Genomic DNA, 15,598 nt, shown 5'->3' on the forward strand with positions numbered 1-15,598 from the left:
TGCAGTATTTAACTTCTCAAGGTTTGATCTCCAGTGTCACCACAGTGGTGCTGTATCCTCACACACTCAAGCATGGAATCCTCCTGTCCTTGCAAGCACTGTGCAGCATTCCTGTGATTTATGGATTGTCTCTAACATCAGAGCTATAGGGATAACTGGAAAATAATTATATTTGCAGGTAGTCCAGGTGGGGATCCAGGCTTGTAGCACAGGGCTCCTCCCTGCAGAGCTGTGATGCTCAGTACACTGCACACGGGTTTGTTCCCAGATTTTAATATACATCACATTTACACATCACTAGTAAAAATCTGTACACTTCACATTACAGTACGTACGAGCCACCAGCTGCTAGCTAACACCAGAACACTGATGAAGCCCAAGACAACTGCCCTAAAACAGGCAGGGGGGCTGGCCTTCCCCTCCAGGGAAGTTTCTTTGGGTTACATATTCTGACAGGACACTGCTTTCCAGAAGGGCAAGCCAAGGTGGTGAACCAGGTCCCAGAAATGGACCTGCAGCTTTTCTTCCTCCTCCAACAGCTGCTAAGAGCTGCTTGCTCACACTCCAGCTCCGGATGCCTGGGATTCTGCTGGGATTTTGTGTCTGCAGCATCATTTCTTCATCTTCATGTCTGCCTCGATGGCGCAGCGCCGCCCTCTGGTGCCTCCGTCCTGCTCGCAAGGCAAACAAACAGAGTTACACAACCCACAGGAACGGCCCTCCGGCACAGGGGAGGGAGGGACACAGGGAAGGACAAAGGGAATTCTGCATCTGGCAACAATTTTTCATGCCTTCCCATCAGGAGAAAGGGAAGCCGTCCCTGCCAAGGCCTGCCTGCAGACCTACCTAAAGTTGGATGTGGATGCAGCAGGGTGCTGGGCTGGGCAGCATCTCTGCACTGCTGGAGCCAGGGCACAGACAGGCAGCACCTCTGGCCCACACAGAGGCTTTTGGAGCCTGGACAGTGCAGGCTTCCTCCTAAGCAGCAGATTCTAGCTTAAGGTGGGAAAAGGAAAACTGCTGACTAACCTACCTTATCAGCTGCTGATCCCTATGGAAGTGCTGCTCCAGCTGAGTGACCCTGGCACTAGCTCCCTAGTTCCTCCACACAGCTCCTTTCCACGAGCAGAAGGTGAGCTGAGAGCTTCCTCTGATCCTCTCTCTGGCTGATCTGCTGCCTCTCCTGGAGTACTCCTCTGTCTTTAGATAATGTGAGAGATAAGGACAGCTCTCCATCTTCCTCCTCTCTCTCCTCACAGTAACTCAGAGACTTGGGGTTTCCCAGAGGGAATATTTTTCCAAACACTTCCAGATCACCACGGGCACAGAGCAAGATATTTCTGCAGAGTCTTTTTTGCTTTCTGAACCAGGAGCAGATAAAGGACACACAGCTGACTCCTCACTCTCCCAAGACCTTTTGTACTGCCTTGGCCGTGTGGAAGGGGCAGCTGTATAAACATGAGAGATGTAGGAACTACAGGACTGCACCACTTGGGTTTGTCTTCCCACTTACAAGGAAAGAAAGCAGGAGAGAAGTCATGGAAAAAAGCAAAAGCAGATGACAAAACAAAAAACACTTGGAACCAGAAGAGAAGAGTGAAGCCCCACCCGCTCACCCATTTTGAGAGGAAGGGACTGAGATGTCTCCTCTCAGCTCACAGTGGTGCAGCCCCCAGGTCAAACACACCCTGCTGCAGTGCTAAGGATGCTGTGACAGTGCAGGGATCACCCAGACAAGGAGCAGAGCACCTGGCAGCAATACTGCAGAACCTGCTGGAGCCTTTCAATACTTACAAAGAGAGAGAGAAGGAAGGCAGGAGAGCCCATTGGGACACTGTCCTGTTAAAAGGCCAAACAGAAGGACTCATCAGGCATCAGCTACGGAAATGCACACACCACACAGAAGCACTGAGCCCACACATGAGCATAGAGGAACATGTGCCCCACTCCCCTTCCTGCAGGGCGTCAGTCTTGTGCAGCAGGAACATAAAAACAGACAAAAGAGGGATACTGAGAGAGCCAGAATGCCAGGAAAGGGATATTCCCTCCACAGCCACAGCAAGTTTTCCTGGTCTACCAAACAATTCCTGCTCAGTCCAGCTGTCACTAGAACTCAGCAGGCAGCCCCTGCTGTCACAGTGTTGTGTGCACCAGAGAGTACCTGAGATCACTTCATCAAGTTTGCATAGGTCTTTATAAAAGTAAAAACCACAAATCTTCATTGCTTAGATCAGCGTGGAATTCAAAGGTTCTCTGGTGTATTTTACACAGCAAACCAGAGGTGACTTGATTCTCTAGCTCTAAAAACCTGACTAGGAAGTGAAGGATATGGCAATTCCCTTCACCTTTCTGCCATACCATAGAATCACAGAATCTGTGGAGTTGGAGGGGAACCACAGGATCATTGAGTCCAACTCCCTGCCCTGCAGGCCCATCCCCAAGAGTCACACCATGTGCCTGAGAGTATTCACACCTCTTCCAATACTCTGTTCATTTCCCTACAGTTTTTATCACCTGTTTTTAAGAACAGGTAATAGAAGTGTTTGTATTACAGAAAAAACTCATGAGACCCGCCTCTGGCATGCTGTACAGAACTGAAATCTAATCAATAGAGACATTTAAAGCAAAGTTGTTCATATGAAGATGCTGGTGTGAGAACTTTTGCTTCAATGTGTGGGAACTTCATGCAGTATCTTGGGATTCTTCAGAAGATCCCAAGCGCCCTTGCACAGGGTGCAGCATTCTCACCTTCTCTGAAGCATCCTGCTTGCGAGTGGAGTCTCGCCCCCGCAGGCTCTTTGCACTGATCCCTGACTCTGATGTTTGCATCATCAGCTGTGTGGCCAGAAATTGCTGCAAGGAAACCACACTCTGTTAAGATTGTCAAGCAAAACAAGCTCAGTAAGTGCATGTCAGTTACCTATCACAGACCACAGGCTGGGAATGATTGGGTCAGAGGCAGTTTCAGTTCCTTGTGCGCTGCTCAGAATAAGTTCCCCAATTTACCTCAGAAGCCACAAGTCCTGAGGAACTACAAAACCCCGATTCAAACTCAGCCCTGCCAGCTGGAACATTCTGCTTCAAAGGATATTTTAAATAGCATAAATTCACAGGGCAGTTTCATGTGCACTTTATATCAACATAAACCAGCACAGCCACCCAAAGGAGCCGTGGCGTCCCCTGTCATTCACTGTTCTTGTTGCTCGTTTCTGTTCCTGAACCACACCCTGGTTCTTGCTGGCCTAAGCATTTCCCTGAAGGAAATTACATCTGACATTGGTCTGGGATGAACATATAAAATATTCTGCTGTGTTACTTTTAACTCACCCACAATCTAGTTCCACACAAACACCTGAGCTACCATGAGAGAGAAGCAGGGAAGGGCAGGACCCACTGCATTCAAACACACTGGGAGTGAAACTGTGGCACAGCCAGACCTATGGACCAAGGCAGATCTCTGTCCTGCACTGGCCTCAGCTCAGTACTTCACCTGGATCTGCTCCAGGACATCTCTCTGCATCTCCACAGCCATGTGGTACACGTCATGGTCAGAGCTGTTGTACATCACTGCATTCTGAAACATCAGCATAATGTCCCGCTGGAACTCGGCCGTGGTTCGGATCAGCCCGTTCTCAATGTTCTTTTTGATGGTAGATAAATCCATTGGCCTGTGAAAGAAATGCAGGCAAAATTGCAACAGAAATGCTTAACTCTTTCCCATCTCCTTTAGAAACAGCCCTGGGTCTATAATGTGCTTGGTTATAGTGTCTATTTTATTGAGCTGAACAGGTTCTCCCTCATGGGCTGTGCTCCCCAGTACCAAGGCCTGGGTCTCAGAAGACCCAAGGTGTCCAGCAGTTTCCTGGAATAGTAACAACAGCCTCAAAGATCTCTCAGGAGAGGCATCTGCCTTCTCCAGGCACCACTGACAGAGAAACTAAGGAGCTAGAGCTGCAGCCACTGAGCTTGAACTGTTTACAAGAGATTTCAGCAGCTAGCAGGGAGTTCTGGTAATTTTTCCAGAAAAGTCCACCATCTGGGACAGCAAAAAATACTCATTAGAGAACAGCTTTTAGGAATTTCAAAGGTTAAATCCTACTCTTGGACAGAAACTGGGAGAAACAGATCAGTTTCACTTTACTGATAAAATGTTCTGCGTAAGCCAGTGTACTTCACTCAAAGTCAGGACTGTGTACAGACACGTGTCTGATGATGACTGCTCTTGGGGAAACCTGCTTCTGACTGAATCATGTCAGAAAAAGAACACTTTTCCAAGTCTGCACAGCAGGCAAAAACTGCATTGTTGCCAGAAATCCCTACAAATATGCAAACTGAGTTCTGATGACAGAAGACTGCTGAGACTCACCTCTGCACGATGCTGTGGTAGCCTGGTGCTATGTCATCAGTTACAGGCTGTAAGAAGACATTGGCATACCTGCAGAGAAAAACAGTCCGCTCAGTGCCTGCTCTTGCTGGTAAATATTTGTTTCATGCTCTCCTTTTAATTTGTCTGTAACAATATGATTCATCATCTCCCAAGAGAGATAAGCCTCTGAGATGGGAGAGTGGAGACTTGTCTAGGATTAGTCACTTCTTTCTGCCAAGACATCAAACTCGCCTGTGATTAGCTGCTGCTCTCCAAACCAGCATGATGGCTTTCTTCCAGATCTTCTGAGCCTGTATTGCTTCCTGGTCCTCACTGCACACTGAGCTGGGAAGAGAAGAACATAATTCCTTCAGGAGCCTGATCACTGCCTCAGAGCACAAAACTCGTGGTTTGTTTTGTCCTTGACATGCCCATGCTAACCCACGCCAAAGACAGATGGAAAAGGCGGGAGCTGGTACTGGAGTGCTGTCTGCACACTTGTAAGCAAGAACCAAACAAATCACCAACAAATTCTCCCTTAGGATCCACTCAGCAAGCCAGAAATGGGGATCCTGCAGTCCCTGCTGTGTGCCCTGACACTCACAACTGCGAGGAGGCCGGGCTGCTGGGGATGGAGTCGGCGAGCGCGTGCGACTGCAGGGGCGCGTTGTGGACGCTGAAGCCGTCGTCGCTCTCGCTCACGGGGGGCTCGTTATCCATCTCTGAGAGATACCCCTCACCCTGGTCTTCTTCTTTGGGCTCCTCCAAACTGGCAGCCTCACTGGCACCGTCCTCATCATCCTCCTCACCCTGCCCATCCTGAAACACAGAGTCCATCAGCTGGCACAGACAGCTACAGCAGCCACTCAGCGCCTACAAAGCAACTACGGTTCTGTGAGCAAAGTGGTTTTTTTGTGAGGCTGCTGACAACTGCACAGGCACTTCCACAAAATCCCAGTCTCTCCAGCCTGCCCAGCTTGTCCCCACAGACCCAGAAGCACAAACATAAACACCTTTACATTCTAAAGCCATCTCCCCTTCAGCTGCAGACTGCTCAAAGTGCAGAAAGCTGAACACAAGCTTTGCCTTTCAGCAGACAGCAGCAGCAACATGCTGCTAATTAACTCAAGATGACTAAAACCAACAGGGAATTACCTTCATCTGACTCCTAAACAGGGCTTGGGCCTCCTCCTTCATTGATTCTGTGAAAGAAAGAAATGCAGAAAGATTGATTCTCCCAAGCAGCCTTTCCTACAAAAGCTCCTGCACCAACGCCTACTGTCCTGCAGTAATTACCACTGTTCCTACAGGAATCTTTTCTCCCTCCTCCCCAGAAAACCTGAACCAGATAACTAACAACTATCCAGCTAATAATGTTGCATGTAAAAGATTTCCTAGCTTAATTAAGTTACCTGACAGCTCAAATTTGTGCTGAACATCAGCCTGTGAGGAGTCTTCACTCACATTTGGGACTTGTGGAGGGGATGAATCATCATCAGGTGGGGTCTGGAGGGAAGAGAAATGCACAAATCTAGATGTTTGTGTCAGCTTACTTCAGTGAAGGTGTGGGCACATCTCACTCACCCTAGCCTAACTCCAGGCAATGAGGTTCACTGAGCACCTTCCCAGCAGCAGTTCTGCACATGGGTGGGGGGAAATACACAAAGGTACTGCCTAAAGCAGAGCTGCTCTGCACATCAGCAGCCTGACTCCCAGGAAAACAGTCAGTCACATTCACTGAAGGGTCACTTCAACCCAGCACTCATCCTTCCTCTAAACTTTGCTCCTACCTGCCACAACTGCTCCTCTTTCCCCACACCAGTTCCAGGCAGCCTCTGTGACCACATACCTCTGCCTTCACTGCATTGAGCACTGCATCTTCTCCCTGGGATGACTCTGTTTTGACTTCAGGAGTCTCTCCCGATGTTACAGCTGCTCTTTGATCTTCTTCTATCTCTTGGTTTCTAAGCTCTGGAGTTTCTGTCACTCTTGCAGTTGCTGGTATGGTTTCTTCAGGGCCCAGCTGACTCTGGTCCTGCTCTGCAATCTCAGTCTTTATTTCCGACCCCAGCTCACTGATGCCCATTAGGTCTCTAATTCCTTTTGCCTCTGGCTCCTCACACTCCAGTCTCTCCTGCTTCACAGTCACAGACACTTGTGGCATCTGGGCCTGTTTCTCATGCTCCTGACGAATTGAATGCTCCCACGGGCCAGGAAGGGTCTGAGGGTCATCGGTATCTTCACAGAAAGAAGACAGAGCAGCTTCAACAACTGCTGCATCCAGGACTTCAGGGTGGTCGTCTACCTTTATTGTCAAAAGAAACACACAGCAGTGCAGGACGAGGTCAGAAACAGGGATTAAAGAAAAGTTCAGGTTATTTGCTACTGAGACAATTGTGGAAATCCCAGTCTATTCCATTTACAAAGTTGCCTTTTTTGCAGCCAGATTTGTATCACTCCCTGTGAGAGTTTCTCCTGAAGCTTCAGTTTCAGAAATATGGCACTCCTGGAAAGGATTCTGTGAGCAATGCTCAGCTGTCTGCCAGAAACATGACCCAAACCCTACTCTCCAAGGAATAAAGACATTTCTTTTTGTACTCTGAAAAGGAGCACCAGTGTCAGACAAGCAGCAGTGGTGTCCTGTCCTGTTGATCTGGAAAATGATGGTGAGAATGTGTATTCTGGAATAGTTATTTCTTGTTCGTTTAAACTAAATTGGTGAATAGCAATCATTTGAGATTAACCCAACTGAATGTGCAGCAAAAGGCACTGGCACTCTGCTTTCCCCATTTACCTTGTCCTCAATGATGGCTATAATATTTCCAACCGTATCAAAGTCCAGCTCTTCCCCCGTATAGGACACTGCAATATCCATTTTTTCAGCGAAATCCAGATCTTCTTTCCCATCCATGCAGTGATCTTTGGAAGATCCTGCAGTGCTGCCAGCCCCAGAACCCAGGCACTCTTTCTTGATGGAATCAATGATCATTGATATTTCACTGCTGTCCATGGACACTGTCACAGTGTGGGAATCAGCCACTGCCTCCATGGAAACACAGGCTTCAGGCTGGCTCACTGCACAAAGATGAGAGGGACAGTCAGAGACCAAGCTGGAAAAGTCCCCACATAAACAAACACTGCAGTGGGTAACACCAAGCATCAAACACAACTATCCCAGGCCCATCCACCCCACCACAGCTTAGATTAATAAAAGACAAATACGGGTTTGCTTTCCCACAGGAGAGACAAAGTGAGATTCCAACCCTTGAACCGCAGTCAGCAAATCACCAGCACCCCCCCCAACACCCAGCAAACCCTGTTTAAAACCATCTGTTTCCTCCAGAACCCAGCCATAACCATCCTTCTTGGCCAGGATGGCGAGTCTGAGGTGACAAAGCCCAGCTGAGAGCTCGCAGGGCGCTGATCCCACGGGAAGTTCTGCCTTCCAGCAGGACGTGAGCTCTGAGTGCGTGGTTGGGGACGCACCTGTGGCTACGCTTTCTGCAGCTGCAGCTGGTGGCACAACGGCTGGTGCTGACAGCGTGGGCATCATGACAATAGTGGCCTGGGACACAGGCTCTACGGGGGGTGGCAGGAGCTTAGCTGGAGGCTCGCTGGCAACAGCGGAGAAGGAAGCAAGAGGTGAGGTGAACTGTGCAGGACCAGCTTCTAAAAGCCGGGAAAGCGTAGGAGCACCTAACAGAGAGTAGAAGGGAAAAGCACATGAGCAAGAAGCAGCCACCACTGAAATCCACAAAGCCACCACTGGGCTCTTCACTGCCTGGTGGCTTCTTCTGGGAAAAGACACAGAGATACCTATAAAGAGTCCCAAAAGCTGTACAGAGAACCTGCACCAAAAAATGCACAACTCCCATTGTGTGTGGAGTCTGAGGCAGAATCATGCAGCTACAGAACACTGTACCCACTGTAAGGGCTGGACAGACTAAGCCACACATGCACAGAGATGCCCTTCCAAAGGCTCATCCCAAAACAATGATGGGAAATCTGAAAAACAGTGCTGAGAGAGCCACACAAGGTAAGCCAAGACAAACAGTCGTCACAGGAGCTGGGAGGGAGCGGAGGGGATTTCCTTGCAGGTTTTTCCTGGAGAATTCCTTTTACATCAAAGGCTGCCATTCATCTTAGCTGTAACTTCCAGTCTGAATTTACTAAACTGTCTGGACTAAATTAACAAGTCTTAAAAAAACAGATGTGGATAAGAAAAGCCATATTACTTGTATGGAAGTCTGTATGAATGAATAACACATGATCTCAATTGCAGACAATGTGATTAAATCACTGGTCAGCAGGAGCTGAGGGAAAAAAACTTCCTTAGGCAGGTTGTTCTAAAAGCCCAATACAGAGTCTTGTACTGTCCCCCTTCCCCCCACTCTGTGGAACTTCCTCTGGAGCTCAATGGACGAACTCTCAACAAATCTCTAAGATACAGCAGAGGGAAGGCACATGAGTTCTCCAGATCCACAGGGAGCTGTGTTTGACATGTTGGGGATCAGATCTAGACCACTTTTTCCCCAACTCCCTGTGAACAAACCCTTTCATTCTACATTCAGATGCCTGGTATTAGCCAGTGTCCAACCCAGAAAACCAGACTGCATGGATCAGGACTGGATCAGACCAAATTGTTTCAGTCATTCTTTTAAGGATTAGGGTCTTCTTAAAAAGTAGGGGTGAGATGGACAGGGCTACATAAATAGGAACACAACTGATAGAGAAGTCCCCAGACCAGCCAGGTAGGCATCATCCTTCCCCCAAGAAAATCCACACACCAGTCTGAAGGTAAATCTTAAGGGAGAACTGTAAAGGAAAGGCCCAAGTTACCTGAAGCAGCTGGAGATGCAGGGACAGCACCAGGTGCTGACTGCATTTCCCCACTGTGCAGCACTGGAAGGACACTTCCTACCTCCAGCAGCACTCCAGAGCTGTTCATGTGACCAGAAGCCACTGCCATTTCGTTTTCACCAACCTGTCAAAGGAGGATGAGACTCAAGTTCCTGGAGATACCACCACACCAGTGATTCTCTGCCAGATGTGCATCTCCATGAACAGCACCAGCATCTGGTGTCCCAGCATTTCCTCTGCAGTTTTTATTCAGGTTAGTCCTTGCCTGAGGCCCCTCACACAAGTGCAGAACATGACAGTCTGAAACTGTTCCTGTTCTCAGCTGTAACACAGCTGCAGGCCAAGTGCATCTTTTGCTCTATCACAGTTCTTCTCTTCAAGGACCTCACAATCCTTTACACATATGAGTCTCCCTAGACCCTGAGATGGCACACAAATATCCCTTGTTTTGAGTTGAGAGAAGCAGAAATACCAAGATGGAAAGTAACTTGATCAAGGTCACACAGTGAACCTATGATGGACCTTGAAACAGATGCAAACCCAGTCCTGTTCCTACAAAGGAAACTCAGCCTTCCACAGCCAGGACCTTTCCCTGCCCCACTTTATGTTACATCCTGCAAACACAAAATCCATGGAACATTTACCCAAGCTAGCAAATAGAAAAAACCCTATATCTGACTACTATGAAGAAAAAAGTCAACAGCAACACACCTACTCCATCACACAAGCACTAACCCAGGGAATCTGTGTCACAAGCAGCTGATGGCTGCTGTTTTCACACTGGACAGTGTCAGCATCTCCTAAGACTTCCCAAGTCACTAACACCACAAGTGGGTTTTCATCACAGTGATTTTAAGAGCTGTCTACAATTAGGAGAAAACTGAAGCAGTTCTGTATAGGTCATAAATGCCATTTAAGGATTCCCTACTCTTGTACACATTAAAAATACTGAAACAGGACTTCTTGACAAGGTGTAAAGAATTGTGAGCCCAGTGTAGGAATCACCAAGAATGTCACAGAGGCTTATGGGGATGATGCTGACTAACAAATTCCCTTCCCTGGGGAGAACAATTTCCCCTAGCAAACCCTGCAACTCCAACTCCTTATGACTGAGGGGACAGCCAGTCCTAAGTGCTGCACCAGCCCTGCAGTCCTGCTGGAAAAGGGGCTGACCTCTGCAGCTCACAGGGGTATTTATACCTCTCAGATTATCACTTCTGCTGGGACTCTCACAAAACTGCACATTTTTAAAAATTCTTTGCAGATCCCCCTTTTTCAGTGGGAAAGTCTGGAGCAAATTGTTTGTGTGCTTGCATATATGAGCAGAGAGCTCCATACCAGCCTGGGGCTTGTGGGCAGGAGACTGCCCTTCTTCAGCAGCTCTGAGAGCAGAGGGGAAGGAGGCGGAGTTGCTTTTTGTCCTAGCATCTTTTTCTGGGGTGAATCATCAGTGACTGGGGTCATGGGGGCATCCAGGGGAGCAGAGCCTGGAGGGGTGTCAGGGATTCCAATGAAGGAGGCAACTGGGGTGCTGGGCAATGTCCCTGGCGTGACCTGAGAAAGAGAAAAACCACACTGTTCAAAGCCACACTCCACCACACGGACCAGCCCCGCTTGCTGCTTCCCCCAAGAGCATTGATCCAGCACACCACAGACACCTACTCCATTCACTCACTGCCCCTACTCCAGGCATGTGCTTTCACCCTTTCCCTGCCCTGCAGAGCCAGCTCCCAGGCACTCACAGACTGCCTGGCCAACCCACTGATGCCCCTACAAGGCCTCTGATCCAGGCACTGGATCACCACAGACAGGGAAGAGGAGATGGATCTCGAGCAGCACTGTCACCAACCACACTGCAGCACCTGAAAGCTGCACAGCAAGGCAAGGGCTTCTCCCCAGGCCCCTCCTCTGTGATGGGTGCAGAGCCCCACGTCCCAAGCTGGGCTTTCCCTCCTACCCAGAGAAGGATCCTCACCCCTGGGCTGGCCTCATCCCCAGCAGGCTGGGACAGATCTCCGAGGGAATAATCCCCGCCCGGGGAGGTGGAGCCTGCAGGAGAACGAACCATCACCCCCGTCAGCCTTCGAGGGGGGTTCTTAATGGCCTGGCGAGCTGCAAGAGAACAGAAACTACAGTGAGAGTCTGTGACTCCATCGTGGACAGTCCCCAGGAGTTACCTTTGACTTTAACCTGAAGGATTTTAAGAGAACAATTTATGTTATAGGAATTTCTTGCACCCCACTAGGCTCAGTTCCCAAGTAATACTGACTTTGGGTAATGCCCTCCAGCTGCAGGTTTCTCTAGCAGTTTGGTGTTCACCACCTCCCACCACCACATTAAATGCCCCAAGAGTTATGAAGAACTAAACATTCAGAATAAAAGTTTCTTCCTCTTATCTTGAGTGACCAAGGGAAACTAAAGGTGTGAAAAGCCTGACATTCTAACACAGAGCTCCTTACCAACCCTGCTTTCCCTTGGATACACCTTTCCTGAAGGTTTTATTCCTTTTTCAAAAGCCTCTGCCTTTTACCCTGTTATAAATATAGTGCTGGAAAGAGAATACAGCCTCTCTCTCCAACCCTAGGGTCAAGGAATTCCTCCTGCAGGTCTTAACAAGAATTCAGTATTTTCTAAATGTTCTTATGAATATATGCATTGAGGAAAACGAAGGCACCTCATTTCCAGCTCACCCTGATAAGCAGCATCTGTAGCCTTCCTCTTGACCTCTGCTTCCTCCTCTTCCATTTTTTTCTTTCTGTAAAAAGTACAAAAACCTGCTGTCACAGGGTGTCTCAGTTCTCCTTAATTCCCCCTTCAAAATTCCCCCCTTTTACTGATGCCCACCCTGTTATCTCCAGACAACATCAAACCACTCAGGCTCAAACCCCCCAAGGCGAGCAGCAGAGCCAGAGAATGACACACAGGGCAGGAAATTTCACTTCCAGATGATTGCCAGAATGGAGGCTGCAAACATGGTTCTGCAAGCCATGGCCAAGCTCTTTACTGAGCAACTCCAAAGGATGTTCCACACCAGCTGCTCTCCCCCAGTGCAAGCTCTCAGAGGCCAAAGCATCTGCCCAGCTCCATTTCTCTTAACCCAAACTATGTGGAGCAAGAGATGCTGCCAAACAGAGTGTCAGGAAACCACAATCTGAGAAGAAATAATGAAATAACCCACATCATAATCTCATTGCACAGCTCCTCCAGTCTGTTGTCCATGTGTCCGGCCTGGATCAGCTCTGCATCCTTCTTGAGTTGCCTGCAATCATAAAATCTTTTTACATTCTGATCACTGAACTGGACACCTTAAGCAGCATTTTCACCCCAATCACCCCCAATTTTCATCCCACTTGGATTACTTTTTGAGGACAGGACTCTCAGGTGTGCAACATTTTAAAACCTCTGTCATGTACCTGTATTTTTCCTGTGTTTCTTTAATAATTTTCTTCAATTCCTCAACCCTCTCAGCAGTCAGTTTCCGCACAATAACATCTTCCACTGTCTCCACAACTTCTCCCTTCTCACCACGTTTTCTTCTACAGAATAAGAGAAAAGAGAAACTTAGACACAAACCACAAGAAAACTCAGTTCCTCTTTCATAAATGGCTGCTTTCTGTCACTCATGACATGCTCATCCAAAAAAATCAACTTCCTCCAATTCCCTTAAATTATATTGGGCAGCACAATGTTCAAACAATCTCTTCAGAAAATTTCACTCATATCACAGAGCTGTAGTGACAACACTGATAAGAAAACTGTAAGAAACCATTGCAAAATAGTGACAAATACAAAACATCTCCCATCTCAATCCTTCTCTTTTCTACCCCTACTCTGAATGATAAATTTATGTGTAAAGTTTCTGACCAGTAAGGCAAATATGCAGTGTTTTATTCCAGCCAAATAAATATTAACTTTCCCATCTGAAAAACCCTGATGCCACTGTCCCACAACAGCTATTCCAGCTGAATTTTCTCATTCTGAAATGCTCCTTTTGGGAGGAATTGGTTGGAGGACAAAAAGTAATTAAAGAGTGACAAGGACTTTGCTGCAAGAACCCAGGAGTGCCCCCTGAGCTGCTGCAGGCTGTGCTGAGGTCACACTTTGTACTCACTTTGGGGTCTCTGTGGTCTCCAAGAGCTCTGAGTACTGAGATGCACAGTGCTGAAAAGAAACAAAGGAAGTCAGAGGACAGTCTGCTTGCCCAAACAGCAGGACACACCAAAATACATGGACACCCACAAATTCCCAAGGCAAGGAATTTCACAGCTCAATCGCACGCCTGGTGAAGGATCTCATTAGTTAGCCTTACTTAGTAACTGTGCACTGGATAAAGCATGGAACAATGAATCCTAAATTCATTCTCAGTCTGGCTTTTCTGATTGTGCAGAGATTTTGTGTCCAAGATTCCGATGTCAGTGCCTTACCTTTTGTGAAAACCAGTCAGGTGGGCGTCCTGGCTCTGCAAAAGGTTTGATGGCTCTGCTGACTGAGACCCTGTGGGAGGGAAATGACAAGTCACCATCAATTTACCTTTTCCCCCAATCAACATGCAGAGAAAAGATGAAAACCTCTCTTTACCTCATTGAATAACCCTGCTACACATGATAATCTCACCAAGGATTTACAAGTCTCAAAAATATTTACCTGCTTCTAATAAACCGTAATTTCACTCCTTTGCTTTGAAAAGCAAGTTTCTTGTATCTGATTATGTGACTACATTTCCACAAAACCCTTACTTTAGGGAGCATAAAAATATAGTAAAACAGAGCTATAGGTTCAGTGCACATGAATCTGTTACCAAATATCTTTGTTGTCCACAACTCACCTCATCTAATTATGAACACAGAATCATAGAATGGGTTGGGAAGGACCTTAAAGATCATCTTGTTCCAATCCCCTGCCATTGGCAGGGACATCTTCCACTATCCCAGCTGCTCCAAGCCCTATCCAACCTGCCCATGGACACTTCCGGGGATGGGCAGTCACAATTTCTCAGGACAACCCTTTCCAGTGCCTCACCAGCCTCACAATAAAGAACTTTTTCTTAATCTCCAACCTAACCCTCCCTTTCTGTGTCTGAGGCCATTCCCCCTTGTCCTGACACTCCATGTCCTTGTTCAAACTCCCTCTCCAGCTCTCATCGTTCTTTATCTTGATTACCACACCTCTGGGTTCACTCAGTAGTTATGAAGCCAACAAAATGCCTGTGCAGGTACACCCTGCACACCTCTTACACCCCATTTTTGTTCTGAACAGAGGCAGCGCGGTGACAGCCCCGTGCCGTGCCCGGGGCTGTGCAGATGCCGCCCGCCTTTCCCGCTCCCGTACCAGTTCTGGTCGCCGCTGCGCATGACGGAGGAGGCCAGGCAGAGCTTCTCGCGGATGGACCAGGGCTCGGTGGGGCCGGCGCTCAGTAGTTTGTGCTCTGCGGGACAGGGCAGGAGTGTGGGGACAGTCCCGGCCACATCGGAACTCGAACCCGCGGCTCTACCACCTGGCCCCGCCCCTCCCCAGACCCATAGGCCCCGCCCCGCGCCCCCGTTGGTTCTTCCCAGGAGGGTCCTCCGGAACCGCTCCGTTCTCCTCGGGCCATTCCCCTGCCCCTTCTCCTCCCCAGCCCCGCCGCCGCTCGCTCCCCGCCGCGTCTCCCGCCCAGCCTCGCACTCACTCCCCGGCCCCGCCGCCATCTTCCCCGCCCGGCCCTGAGGGCGGCAGGGGCGGCACCGCGCGCAAAGCCCGCCGGGAGGTGGCCGAGCGCCGCCACGCCCCCTAGCCGTATGCGCGCACGCGCGAGCGGCCGGTTGCCCGGGGTCCCGCCCCCTCCGTCCCAAGAGCGGGCGCTGATTGGTCGAGGGGCTCTCATGCCGAGCTCCCATTGGCGGAGCGGGCGGGCGGCGAGGTTTGAAACGCCGAGCGAGGGGCGGCGTGAGCGGCAGCGGGGCCGGAGCGGCGAGAGGGGCGGCCGGTGGTGTCGGTGGGTCCCTGTGAGTGCGGCCGGACCCGTGTGGTGCTGGGCTGTGTGTGTGGGGGAGCGGCGACGAGCTGCGTCTGGGCTTCGGGGTGTCCTGTGTGGTGGTTGGTGTGCGCGTTAGGTCTGTTTGGTACCCTGTGTTAATGGGGTGTCTGTGTGCATGTCACCCGTATGGTGTCCGTATGTCCGGGAGGTGGATTTGGAGTCCTGGTTGGTGTTTGTGTGTGCACGGGCTGTGTCCGGGGTTCTGTGAGGTTTCCCCGTGTTCAGGGGCTGTGTGTATATGTGTGCACGTTGCAATGCCTGTAGGGAGGGCTCCACGTGGGGACCGATGGATGTGCAGGGGTTGCTGTAACACCACCCTGTCCCTTCCCCTTTTCCCCAGGAGCGTGTGAGGCACC

General features: G+C 49.4%; 1 protein-coding gene across 1 annotated transcript; it reads right to left on the reverse strand.

The window, feature by feature from the left end:
• Nucleotides 1-269: 269 nt before the first annotated feature.
• Nucleotides 270-14,926, reverse strand: BRD8 (bromodomain containing 8). The gene is made up of 21 exons (XM_058815318.1): nt 14,895-14,926; nt 14,555-14,651; nt 13,651-13,720; nt 13,338-13,387; nt 12,640-12,762; nt 12,405-12,485; nt 11,917-11,981; nt 11,202-11,338; nt 10,565-10,780; nt 9,206-9,350; nt 7,853-8,062; nt 7,161-7,441; nt 6,216-6,671; nt 5,779-5,872; nt 5,522-5,568; nt 4,971-5,185; nt 4,619-4,711; nt 4,367-4,435; nt 3,491-3,668; nt 2,749-2,853; nt 270-671 (listed from the first exon to the last, which is right to left on the reverse strand). The coding sequence occupies exons 1-21, from the start codon at nt 14,911-14,913 to the stop codon at nt 612-614; spliced, it is 2,811 nt and encodes a 936-aa protein (XP_058671301.1). The 5' UTR covers nt 14,914-14,926; the 3' UTR covers nt 270-611.
• Between the last annotated feature and the right edge of the window lie 672 nt (nt 14,927-15,598).

This window comes from Ammospiza caudacuta, chromosome 16 (genome assembly GCF_027887145.1).
Source record: "Ammospiza caudacuta isolate bAmmCau1 chromosome 16, bAmmCau1.pri, whole genome shotgun sequence".
NCBI lineage: Eukaryota > Metazoa > Chordata > Aves > Passeriformes > Passerellidae > Ammospiza > Ammospiza caudacuta.